Genomic DNA, 13,382 nt, shown 5'->3' with positions numbered 1-13,382 from the left:
TAAGTCAATTTACATTAGACACAATTCAAAACCCCATATCACTCCTCTCTCAAAAATTTCTCTCTCTAAGAATAACCTCCATTGAAGAAGAAGCTAGGGTTGAAGCTAAGGTCAAGAATAAAAAGGTTCCATTGCTAAAGGCTTGTGCTAGGGAATTGAATAAGGTATGTTTATCTCTTCATCTATGGGTTCTTCCACCCACATAGTCCACTAGAATTTCCCCTAATTTGTGAAGAAGAACCCCAATCAAGCTAGGGTTACTTCCAATGTATGGGTTTTAGGTGGCTATGATTCCAAATAGTTGGATACTACTCCTATACAGTTAATTTACCGTTGATTCATGATATTATGAAGATTTTATATGAATTCCTTGGTTAACCCTAATTTTCAAAGTACGTGGGTTTATGATTTTAGAAAAGAAATTGATGATTTTTGCTAGATTCTCTTGGGTTGTTGTCATGTATAGAGCTTATCCAAGAATGTGTATATGAAATCATGAATTTAACTAGAGTTATGCATGTATGTTAGAACATGAATTGAGATGATTAAGAATTGGGACTTTTGATGAATTATGTTTAGAATTACCTATGACTAAGGCTTGTGACTAGTATGTCACTAGACTAGTATGATGATTATGGAGTAAAGCTTAAATGTAGGGCTTAAAATCATAATGTTGGTCACTCGTGCTTAAGGAGTAAGTCTAATAGGATGAACTAGCTTCTATTGAATTGATACACATTATAGATAGAGTTATGGTGGAGGGCTCTTACCCACATGACCTACTTACATAACCTAGGGTAGAATCATCATACACACATGAATTACATAAGATCACATTCGATTCATTGCCTTCACTCAATATCCAACACAAACTAGGGTTAGAATTAGGAAAAGAAGGAGAAACATGGATCTCATGGGGAATTCTTCAAGAAACCACAAATACAACGTAAATTCATTCATAATTGTTCATATAACATCAATCAAATTCAGTTTATAACATCAATTTCACTTTAGAAAGAAGACCCACGTTTTTGGATTGAAAAACCTAGAAATTGGAGATTTTGAAATTCATCTTGAAGGGACCTCTTTGGGAAAGGAATCCCAAGAGTGATAAGCAACCATACCTTAGTTGATTCCTTGAGAATCAATGGAGAAACTCCAAGCAATTTGGGAAAGAACCTTGAAACCATAGCTCCAATGTATTGTTCTTCTTTTAAGGTTTTTAGGGAGAGAGTTTAGAGAGAAGTGGGAGAGTTTTGATTTCAATTGGGTGTTGTGTATAATGACCAAAACTTGTGAATTTAGACTTAAAAACCAATATATAACTAACCTCTAAAAATACTCAAAACACCCCTACTTATATAGGACTTAAAAGGAAAAGTCCCAAAACTTCTCATTTAAATGGTCCCCGTCAGGGACCACGACCAATATTCACGGACGGTGAAAGTGCACCACGGGGTACTGCCCGTGGTGTTGGAGGCAGTGGCTCCCTTTCGTGCACAAGCCAACACTTGGCAAAGGCAAGACCACAGAGCCTCCCACGATCCTTGGTCATGACCACGGTTCATGGTGATGGTCTTGGTCATAACTTGGCCTTCTGGAGGCAAGGCCTTCAAGCCTTGGTGCCAAATGATGTTCACGAGCCACCCCTCTCCCTCGTCAACTGCACCACGGCCCGTAGTGGTGCCCGTGGTGCCTTGGGCAGTAGCTACCCTAACAACCCCCAACTCCATAAAAGCTAAGAGAACTCCATGCCCACCTTCACGAGCCGTGAAGTGGACCAGGACTCGTGGTCCGTCTCGTGCAGGGGTGAGGTAGTGTCTGGGACACTTGGAGGTCGCTCTCCCTCGACCAAGGAAACTCCACGAAGCCTCCCACGGTCCATGGTCATGAACACGAGCTGTGGTGATGGCCGTGGAGTTTGAGGCAGTCGCTCCAAATTTGGGGCAGCCTTGGCCTTAGGCCTTGGCTTTCCCCTTTTGTTTGGCACTCCTCCCTTAGGCCTTAACTCATAGAGCACCATAGCACACCTAGATGGTCTACTAACTTAGGGAAATTCATTTTATACCTCATTAACACTACATTTAGGCTCTAGTTCAACCTACAAAATTTCTGGGGTGTTACAATATCCCCCCCCCTAGGAACATTCGTCCCCGAATGCCACTAGGAATTCTTTCTAGGGAGACAATGACTCCAACTAGCAACACAACAACCATTCACATCAACATCATCATATCATCATATCATATAGCATTTTAATCCACAACATCACTATGCTCAAAACTCATTACTTCACATAAGTATAGGAGGAACTACCTTCTCCATATTCAATGAGCATCAACATATATTTTCAGCAATCAAAAAGACATTTTGGTAACAAGACAACATCAAGCATGCTCATTACAACTCTCATGAACACAACATCACACAACATCTATGGGTGCAATTTCAATCATGAGAAACAAAATTTATGAAAATTAAACATACAACGTAAGCATGAATTTTCACAAAATATGCACCAACAAGGAAATCATGTCATAATCATCAACAAATATGATTTTTCAATTTATACCAAATTAAGAGAGACTACTAACCTCAACTATGGCTAGGAGTAGGAGGAAAAAGATGAGGGTAGCGCGACTTCATGTCGGCCTCGGCCTCCCATGTTTCACCCCTCAACTAGGTGGTTTCTCCATAGGACTTTTACGGAGGCAACTTCTTTATTCCTCAACTTCTTAACTTCACGATATAAGATTTCGATCGGAACCTCTTCATAAGAAAGGTTCTCATCCACACCTAAACCTTCTAGAGGGAGGATGGACACTGGGTCACCTATACACTTCTTTAACATAGAAATATGGAACACCGGATAAATCGGGGCCAATTCAATGGGTAATTTCAACTCATAAGCGACCTTTTCGACATGCTTCAAGATCTCATAAGGCCCAACATACCAGGGGCTAAGTTTCCCCTTCTTACCAAACCTCTTTACCCTTTTCATGGGTGAGATCTTCAAGTAGACCCAATCACCTACTTCAAATTCAAGATCTCTCTTTCTATTATCGGCATAAGACTTTTACCGACTATGAGCCGTTTTCAACCTATCCCTTATAAGTCAAACTTTCTCTGTGGCCTCATAGACTACCTCGGGACCAAGAAGAGCAAATTCACCCACTTCAAACCACCCAACTGGAGATCGACACCTTCTACCATAAAGTGCTTCAAAGGGTGCCATAGCAATACTTGAGTGGTAGCTATTGTTGTAGGAAAATTCTATCAAAGGTAGGTGGTCATCCCAATTACCTTTGAAGTCAATGATACACGCTCTCAACATGTCCTCTAGGGTTTGGATGGTGTGTTCCGCTTGACCATCCGTTTGAGGGTGAAATGCGGTACTAAGCTTTACTTGAGTACCAAGCCCACTTTGGAAAGATCTCCAAAAATGGGAAGTAAATTGGGCACCTCTATTCGAAATAATCTACAATGGGGCCTCATGCTACTTCACAATCTCTTTAATATACAACTTAGCATAATCTTCCACCGAATAAGAAACCTTGACTGGAAGAAAATGGGTTGATTTGGTAAATCTATCCACAATGACCCAAATGGAGTCATGTCGCCTACGAGTTCGAGGCAAACCTACCACGAAGTCCATATTGACCCATTCCCACTTCCAAGTAGGGATATTGATATCTTGAGTCAGACCTCCCGGTCCTTGGTGCTCGGCTTTGACTTGTTGGCAATTTGAGCACCTAGCCACAAATTTTGCTATGTCTTTTTTCATTCCGTTCCACCGAAAATCTCACATAATTCGCGATACATCTTGGTGGCTCCTGGATGGATGGAGTATCGGGACCCATGGGCCTCCTCTAAGATTGTCTCTCTTAGGCCATCCACATTCGGCACACATAACCTCCCTTGGTGCCTAAGCACCCCATCTTCTCCTTGAGAGAAAGTTTCTATTGCTTTGTTGAGAACCGACTCTTTTAGTTCCATCAAAATAGGGTCAAGAAGTTGCTTAGACTTCACGTCAAGAACAACCGATAACTCGGAATTATGACGGACCATGACACCTCCTTTTGGGGAATCTTCAAGTTGGACACCCAACCGGGCTAGCCTATGTACATCACGTGCTAACTCCCTTTTCTCTTCTTCCACATGAGACACACTACCCATAGATACACGACTCAAAGCATCCGCAACTACATTTGCTTTTTCGGGTGGTAAAGGATACTCACATCATAATCTTTCAAGAGTTCCAACCACCTCCTTTGTCGGAGATTCAATTCTTTTTGAGTAAAAACATATTGAAGGCTCTTGTGGTCGGTAAACACATCCACATGTACCCCATAGAGATAGTGTCTCCAAATCTTTAAGGCAAAGACTACGGCCGCTAGCTCAAGGTCATGAGTTGGATAATTCTTCTCATGCACCTTGAGTTGTCTCGAGGCATAACCTTACCATGCTGCATGACGACACAACCCAAACCTACTCGGGAAGCGTCACAATATACTACAAACCCTTCGGTGCCCTCCGGTAAGGTCAGAACCGGAGCGGAGGTGAGCTTATCTTTTAACAATTGGAAGCTCCTTTCACAAGATTCCGACCATTCGAACTTGGACTTCTTTTGAGTTAAGGCTGTTAATGGAGATGCAATAGATGAAAATACCTCAACAAACCTCCGGTAGTAACCGGCCAAACCCAAAAAGCTTCGGATGTCGGAAGGACTCAAAGGTCTAGGCCAACTTTTGACCGCATCGGTTTTCTTCGGATCAACTTCTATACCGTCACTAGAAACAACGTGACCAAGGAAAGAAATTGATCTTAGCGAAAACTCGCACTTGCTAAACTTAGCATAGAGTTGGTGATCTTTAAGGACTTGCAATACTATCCTCAAATGATTCATGTGATCATCCTCACTTTTTGAGTATATCAAGATGTCATCGATAAACACAATAACAAATGAGTCTAGAAATTTTCTAAACACACAGTTCATAAGGTCCATGAAAGCCGCCGGGGCATTTGTAAGACCAAATGACATCACTAAGAACTCAAAATGACCGTATCTTGTTCGGAAGGCTGTTTTCGGAACATCAACACCTCTCACCCTAAGTTGGTGATAACCCGACCTCAAATCAATTTTTGAAAAGTAATGTGCTCCTTGAAGTTGATCAAATAAGTCATTAATCCTAGGGAGTGGATACTTGTTCTTAATGGTCACCTTATTTAATTGTCGGTAATCAATACACATACGAAGAGATCCATCCTTCTTCTTTACAAATAACACCGGTGCACCCCAAGGTGATATACTAGGTTGGATGAAACCCTTATCCAACAAATCCTTGAGTTGAGTTTTTAATTCCTTCAACTTCGCTAGGGCCATCCGGTAAGGAGGGATTGAAATGGGTTGTGCATCTGGCAATAAATCTATGCCGAAATCTATTTTCCGTTCGGGAGGAATCCCGGGTAAGTCATCGGGAAAGACTTCCAGAAAATCCTACACTACGGGGATCGACTCCAAATGAGGAATCTCGGACTCAAGATCCTTGACCCTCACAATGTGATAGAGACAACCCTTAGAAATCAACTTATAAGCTTTTAGACATGAAATGGTCCTTCCCCTGGGGACGGAATTTCCTCCCTTCCATTCTAAAATGGGTTCATTTAAGACATCGGGAAGCATATCAAAGTTCATAGCCACTAAAGGGGTTACAAAAGACAAAGTGGCACCGAGATCCAACAATGCATAAACATTAATTGAAAATACTTTGTCACGCCCCAAACTCAAAGGGCGCAACTGACTCCTAAAGCCAAAACTCAGGCCCGAGCCGACCCTGCTGAACCATTTGCTATTAGCGCATGGCAGTCACATGCAATTAAGAAAACAAACAAGTATATCTCGGCTTAAAACTAAGCCCTCGGCCGGCAAGGCCCCTGTCAACAGATCTACAAAAGAACCAGCTACTCCCAAGAGTTTATATAAAGAAATATCCAACTAGCACAGAAGTCCTGATTGGGCCGTCGAGGCCACCATGATATCTATACCAAAACTAAAAATAGGTAAATATCAGTACAATACATCAAACAGCTCACAAGCTTCAGCAAACCAACAACATAGGCCAGCATGGCCATAACGTAGCTATAAACCCCACACACTAGTCTGCAAGCCTCTAAGAGTAGTAAAGATTGGTGGGACAGGGCCCCAGCCTACCCATGAGAATATATACAACAAAAGTTAACAAACCTCCCAACTCTGGCAGCTCCGGAGGAAAGGGGCTGACCAACCGGATAAAAGTCAATCCTGCTAATAAGGAGGTCTACTCGGTCGTCTGTCAGGACCTGCATGCATGAATGCAGCGCCCCAAGGCAATGGGGCGTCAGTACAAAATAATGTACAGAGTATGAAAGGCAATAGACTATGATGAGGTATCCTGATATACTAGAATAATCTGATAAATAAATTAAGGATAAGATAATTATACTGACCTGCTTCTAAATCTAAATTTATCAAAAATAATAAAACAACAACCTAACCAAGCCCCCATAAGCTCGGTAGGTACAAACAGCACACAAGACCACCTACTCAGGCCCCCATAAGCCCGGAAGGTGCCAATCAGCCTGTATACCCCATCGGTAGTCTCCTAGCCCCGCAGGCAGTCACATAGCCCTCTTAGGCATCAACATAGCTTATAGACATCTCATAGCCCTCTTAGGCAACATCATGGCCATGTAGGGAGTACATAACCTTCTTAGGCTTCAATATATATCCCTGTAGGCAACTCATAACCCTTCTAGGCATCAATATAGCCCCGTAGGCAACTCATAACCCTTCTAGGCATCAATATAGCCCCGTAGGCAACTCATAGCCCTTCTAGGCATCAATATAGCCCTGTAGGCAGAACATAACCCTGCTAGGCATAGATCACATTTTTGCAGTTAACAACAATAGCCCAAAGGCAACAATAACAATCCAACAGCTAAAAGTGAGCAATTTAGTTATAGGCAACTTATACAATTAGCCTCTAAGTCATGTCCAACATACGAATGTTACTACTGAATAAGAATCCCGATAAGAGAGGATTATACGCACTAGAGCAACCAACAATCAACAATGATGGCTACAAGTATACAACGATAACATTTCAATTACATTGCTCCTAAGCTTTGAGGAACATGCCATAGGAAGAGAATAGCCTTAACATACCTTTTTCGCTAAATTCACGTCGCCTAAAGACTTTAACTCGTAACTCCCTCGATACTACAACAAGGTAGGACCGTAATCAACACATAAAATAAAAGATACCATGACAATACAATAAAAGATATGTGTTTCCGTCGCAAATTGCTATTTGGTGCTTATAAAAGCTAGAGTCGATGAAAGAAGGGTCTTACCTCGATCTTAGCTTCGTAATTCACCTCAAAACCTTTAAATATATTCAAACCCCTGCTGTCCCAACATTAAAATGTGATATGCTACGCAATCGATTAAACAAATTATACCACGATGATGAGCCCAACGCGTAGAACAACTTTCGTCAAGAACTTACGTCGAGAAAATCGATATTTTACTTGATCCTAAAAATGGGTTTCTATGTTTTCTCTGTATAATTAGCTTAAAAATGAAGAAAAAACGCGAAGAAGAAGATATATACACTTTCCACCGACCTAGGGCCCCACCTCACGCGCCTGCTTGCGCAGTCCCACAAAAATGCGAATATCTCTCTATTCTGAAGTCGTATGAATGAACGGTTTGATGCGTTGGAAACTAGACTCGTAGACCTTCGATTCAATAGTTTGTGGGCCCCATAACTCTTTATAGATTGGGAGAAAACCTCCAAGACATTTGACCCAAATTTCAGAGAAATCTTTAAGAAGGAAATTACGATAACTTCCGCCAACTTTTATTTTGCCACTTACCTAACTTGAGATGCAACACCTGAACACTTAAAATAGGACATACCACATCATTCTTAATTTATTACTCACCCTCCTTGTCTTTCCACGAATATACGAGTTAATTTAGACGTTTTGAAAAGTCGGGGTGTTACATACTTGTAACATACCGGTCACAACATCCAGAGAACTGTCTTGATCACCTCGAGATTGGAGAGCATAGAATCGATTCTTCTTAGGAGCATCGGGATTTGGGCCACTTGCTTGTGCTTGAGCATTTTCCCTCCTCATGTTGCCGCTCTTACCACAACCATAGCAATTTCCCGTGCCAACAAGGCACTTGCCTTCATGTTTTCGGCCACACTTTGTGCAAATAGGCTTCTCAACATAAGGACCACCACATTTTGTTTCTTGAGGCTTCGGGGTAGACACTTTACCTTTGTTGACCCTTGGAGTGTTAGGAGGACCTTGGTTGGAAAACCTCTGTTTGAACATTGGCTTATTTTGGATTTCAAACCTAACATTAGAAGAATTTCCATCATCGGCCCTTGACCTCTTTAATTCTCTACCAACTTTCTTAAGCTTTTGCTCCTCAATTTGTTCGGCATGAACCATAAGACGAGAAATGTCCATGCTTGGGATAAGCATAGCCGACCTACATTCATTCACCACAAGATAGGATACTCCCATAACAAATTTGTTCATTGTAGCTCTAGAGTTCGACACCAAAGTAGGAGCATGCTTGGAAAATTGAGTGAACTTGAGGCCATACTCCTTCACACTCATACCCCTTGATGAAGGTTGATGAATTCTTGCATTTTCCTCTCCCTTAGTTCCAAGGGGAAAAACCTATCAAGAAAATCCATCTTAAATGTAGCCCAACTTATCGGACCCTCTCTAATAGGTCTCCCCTCCTTCCATTGTTCATACCACACTTGTGCCACATCTTTGAGTTGATAGGCGGATAACTCCGCCTTTCCTTGAGAAGACACACTCATCGCCTCTAGAACCTTAAACACTTCGTCAATGAATCCTTGTGGTTCTTCTTCCACCTTGGATCCAAAGAAAGTAGGGGGATTCATCCTTGTGAAATTACCTTATCCTAGAAGCGGTAGTGCTAGCATTGGGGTTCACTTGCACCCTAGCATCCCTAGCAACTTGAGTGGCCAACACTTGAGTCAAATTATGAATAGCCGACCTTATCTCAACATTAGACATAGCCCCTTCTTCAATAGGAACTTGAGGGTTTTGAGGAGCTTAAGGGGGAACCGCCTCATTCATATTCTCCTCACCAGCCCTCCTTGCATTGTTTCTTCTTGTACTCATTGCCTATAAGAACAAGAGAAGGATTAGAAGAAAAGGACTAGATAGAGTTAAGACTCTTAGGCACAACTATGGAGTAACAAAAGAGTGAAAGTTCTTAAGCATCTCGTAGCCTCCAATTCATAAGTGTGGCGCGCTTCACACCCATGAACAAGACTCTACTAGACGTGGTATCTTGTGACATGGATCCTACATTATTCTCAACGTTATACTCTGATACCAAGTTTGTAACGACCCGAGAGCACCCCCTAGTCGTTACTAGCGTATTCGACCTCGAAGAGGTCTTATACAAGCCCTTACCATTCATCATAGCATGTATGATAGAATAAAAACACGGAAAATTTAAAACTTTTACTTGGAAGTTCAACTTCACTTCATATATGAAAAATAGAATCTAACTTCGTCACAATGTACCATCTAGACATAGAAGTATCGAAAATGGGACTTATCCCTTACATCAATAAGAAGTCTAAAAATAGGAAAATACAACAATGTCTTTCAACATAAGCAAAGAACTAAACTTAGAAGCTAGATCATAGGGTCTTGTCCTCGGACATGAGGACTCACCAACTTGGGGAAGCAACTCCAAGTGTCTTGAGAAGTAAGCTTGACTCATCAACGGCCCGAACCTAAATGTTTGGGGAAAAAGGAGACAATATGGGTTAGTACAACACACGTACTAAGTATGACTACTATGCATAAAAACCATTGAAACATACATAAAAAGGTCATTTTAGTCAAAACATGTTTTTTACCAAGTAAATCCAATATGCACACAAAGTAAGGATCATAGTACAAACCAACATCATATCATCCCAACACGTAGACAACCCAAGTAATACTAGTGCAATGCAAGGAATAGAATCCCATAACCCTATTCAAAGCCAAGTATCACATTAAGCAACCTACTTCATGCATATACATAAGATCATACTTCATCATAACTTACCATATTCATAATCATAACTTACCATATTCATAATGATCATACATAGCATAGCTTCAACATACATAAGTCATAATCATCATAATCATAAGAGAACACTACTAAAACCATCTCTTAGGATCCCACAAGTGCAATGTGCAAGAGAAGTCACATACCCTCCCTTACACAATGTAGAAACCCTTAAGAAAGCCCTATTAAGAGTTCACACCTTTCATACATTCTTTTAGTTTTACATTAGGGAGATATTTCCATAACCGACATAGACCATTAGAGCTACATGGAATCCGGTGTTCTACTCCCACACTGAAAAGAGAGGGTTAACACTTGCCTAAGGTGTAACCATTCGTACATAACCATCTAGGTGGATCCACTAAGCTAAAGTCCAACGTGGGCACATAGTTAAGGGTCAAGGAGATTGCTCCTAGAAATCCTAACTTACTAAACGTGAGGGATTTCTATCTCATGAGATAACACATACCGTGGGTAATCTGGACTTGCTAAACGTGAGAAAACCTATGTGGGGAGCTGGACTTACTAAACGTGAGACCCCCATCTCATTTACATGCCCTTTCGGTGCTAAGCATCTAATTCCCTTTTGTAATCATCTTCACATAAGTTCACATTAGCCTTTACTAGACTCTTATGTAAACATCTTACCATAATAGCTCATGTGTTCATAAGTGAGTAACAATCATTTCACTTTAGAAACACTTAGTAAGTGAGTAACCCTTTCACTTTACATTACACTATAATCATGAGAACTACCTTTCAATCATATAGCAATCATACCATAACATACATACATATTTCATAACTAATTCAAGTGTAGAGGGTTAGGGATGAGGAAGCTAGGTCATCAACACCACAACAACACATTAGGTATTGCACCATTACAATCTAAGTAATTCACCTTTCATACTTGAGTTCAAAGAAGAACCAACCTTCATACCTTCTTGCCCTTCATAGGACATTCCTACTTCAATCACCAATCAGTTTATAACCAATACATAATACAAGGTAATTCATGAAGTAATACATAATCAACATCAATATAAGCAATTGACATATTCCCTTCATAGCCTTCAAGGCTTCATTCAAAGACTCAACCCTAATTTCATAGAAATTATACATAACCTAGGGTAGAATCATCATACAAACATGAATTACATAACATCACATTCGATTCATAGCCTTCACTCAATATCCAACACAAACTAGGGTTAGAATTAGGAAAAGAAGGAGAAACATGGGTCTCATGGGGAATTCTTCAAGAAACCACAAATACAACGTAAATTCATTCATAATTGTTCATATAACATCAATCAAATTCAGTTTATAGCATCAATTTCACTTTAGAAAGAAGACCCACGTTTTTTGATTGAAAAACCTAGAAATTGGAGATTTTGAAATTCATCTTGAAGGGACCTCTTCGGGAAAGGAATCCCAAGAGTGATAAGCAACCATACCTTAGTTGATTCCTTGAGAATCAATGGAGAAACTCCAAGCAATTTGGGAAAGAACCTTGAAACCCTAGCTCCAATGTATTTTTCTTCTTCTAAGGTTTTTAGGGAGAGATTTTAGAGAGAAGTGGGAGAGTTTTGATTTCAATTGGGTGTTGTGTATAATGACCAAAACTTGTGAATTTAGACTTAAAAACCAATATATAACTAACCTCTAAAAATACCCAAAACACCCTACATAAATAGGACTTTAAAGGAAAAGTCCCAAAACTCCTCATTTAAATGGTCCCCGTCAGGGACCACGACCAACATTCACAGACCGTGAAAGTGCACCACGGGTCGTGGTACTGCCCGTGGTGTTGGAGTCAGTGGCTCCCCTTTCGTGCACAAGCAACCACTTGGCCAAGGCAAGATCACGGAGGCTCCCACGATCCGTGGTCATGACCACGGTCCGTGGTGATGGTCTTGGTAATGACTTGGCCTTCTGGAGGCAAGGACTTCAAGCCTTGTGCCAAGTGATGTTCACGCGCCACCCCTCTCCCTCGTCAAGTGCACCACGGCCCATAGTGGTGCCCGTGGTGCCTTGGGCAGTAGCTACCCTAACAACCCCCAACTCCCTAAAAGCTAAGAGAACTCCACGCCCACCTTCACGGGCCGTGATGTGGACCACGACTCGTGCTCCCTCTCGTGAAGGGTGAGGCAATTTCTGGGACACTTGGAGGTCCCTCTCCCTCGACCAAGGAAACTCCACGAAGCCTTCCACTGTCCGTGGTCATGACCACGAGCTGTGGTGTTGGCCGTGGAGTTTGAGGCAGTCGCTCCAAATTTGGGGCAGCCTTGGCCTTAGGCCTTGGCTTGCCCCTTTTGTTTGGCACTCCTCCCTTAGGCCTTAACTCATAGACCACCATTGCACACCTAGATGGTCTACTAACTTAGGGAAATTCATTTTATACCTCATTGACATTACGTTTAGGCTCTAGTTCAACCTACAAAATTTTGGGGTGTTACAGGGATCCTCATGAGCTAGCCCACCAAACAACCCTTTTAACTGCAAGAGCTACAACATAGTACTTCGGAGATAATGGACAATGGCATACCATGCAATCTTACCCATTCCGTCAAATACAAGTTGGCATAATCTTCCGCAGCATAAGAAACCTTGATGGGAATGAAATGAGCCAATTTTGTCATTTGGTCTACTATAACCCAAATCGAATCATATTGGCGCCAAGTATGTGGCAACCCTACTATAAAGTCCATATTTACATCCTCCCGCTTCCAAGTGGGAATGCTTATATCTTTGGATAATCCTCCTGGTTTTGGATGCTCAGCCTTTACTTGTTGGTAATTTGGACACATAGCCACAAATCCCAAAATATCCTTCTTCATTCCATTCCACCAACAGACCTTGTAACACCTCGTAAAACTAGTAGACTAAGCTAGAGCCTAACGTAAAACTACAAGACTAACTAGAGTTTGTCGTAAGTGTAAGAGTCATAAAACTTGCTTCTCATACTTAGAATGAAGGGTTTAGGGGTTAAACGTCAAGGTACGACCCCCCCAAGGACCAACCAAGGATCCTTGAGGAGGACCCTAGGACTGCCCCAAAAAGCTATCCAAAAGTAGCCTCCCTCAAAGGGCATCCACGAAAAGTGGATGGACCCACTCCCCGTGGGAAGGGGTTGTGGGTCAAGGCTCTTGCTCCCCTGTTTTTGTAAGCCCCAGACACAGGACCATGCCCAACCAGCACGGGCCATGAT

General features: G+C 41.6%; 1 protein-coding gene across 1 annotated transcript; it reads right to left on the bottom strand.

The window, feature by feature from the left end:
• Positions 1-7,089: 7,089 nt before the first annotated feature.
• LOC125819236 (uncharacterized) lies at positions 7,090-9,111 on the bottom strand. Its single transcript, XM_049498704.1, has 3 exons — positions 8,990-9,111; positions 8,064-8,548; positions 7,090-7,118 (listed from the first exon to the last, which is right to left on the bottom strand). Exons 1-3 carry the CDS (start codon positions 9,109-9,111, stop codon positions 7,090-7,092), a joined length of 636 nt encoding a protein of 211 aa, XP_049354661.1.
• Positions 9,112-13,382: the final 4,271 nt, after the last annotated feature.

The sequence above is a fragment of the Solanum verrucosum genome, unplaced genomic scaffold, assembly GCF_900185275.1.
Source record: "Solanum verrucosum unplaced genomic scaffold, falcon-dt-bn FXZP01000345.1, whole genome shotgun sequence".
In the NCBI taxonomy this organism is placed as follows: domain Eukaryota; kingdom Viridiplantae; phylum Streptophyta; class Magnoliopsida; order Solanales; family Solanaceae; genus Solanum; species Solanum verrucosum.
The sequence above is the reverse complement of the archived record's forward strand: the minus strand, read 5'-3'. Positions and strand labels throughout refer to the sequence as shown.

Excerpts from the sequence above, each read along its gene's own strand:
- LOC125819236 (XM_049498704.1), bottom strand. The coding sequence starts at position 9,111 with ATGTCTAATGTTGAGATAAGGTCGGCTATTCATAATTTGACTCAAGTG. Across the intron at positions 8,549-8,989 it reads ACTACCGCTTCTAGGATAAG|GTCGGCTATGCTTATCCCAA; the intron begins GTAATTTCACAA and ends GAATGAATGTAG. Across the intron at positions 7,119-8,063 it reads TTCTCTGGATGTTGTGACCG|CCATCATTGTTGATTGTTGG; the intron begins GTATGTTACAAG and ends GTATACTTGTAG.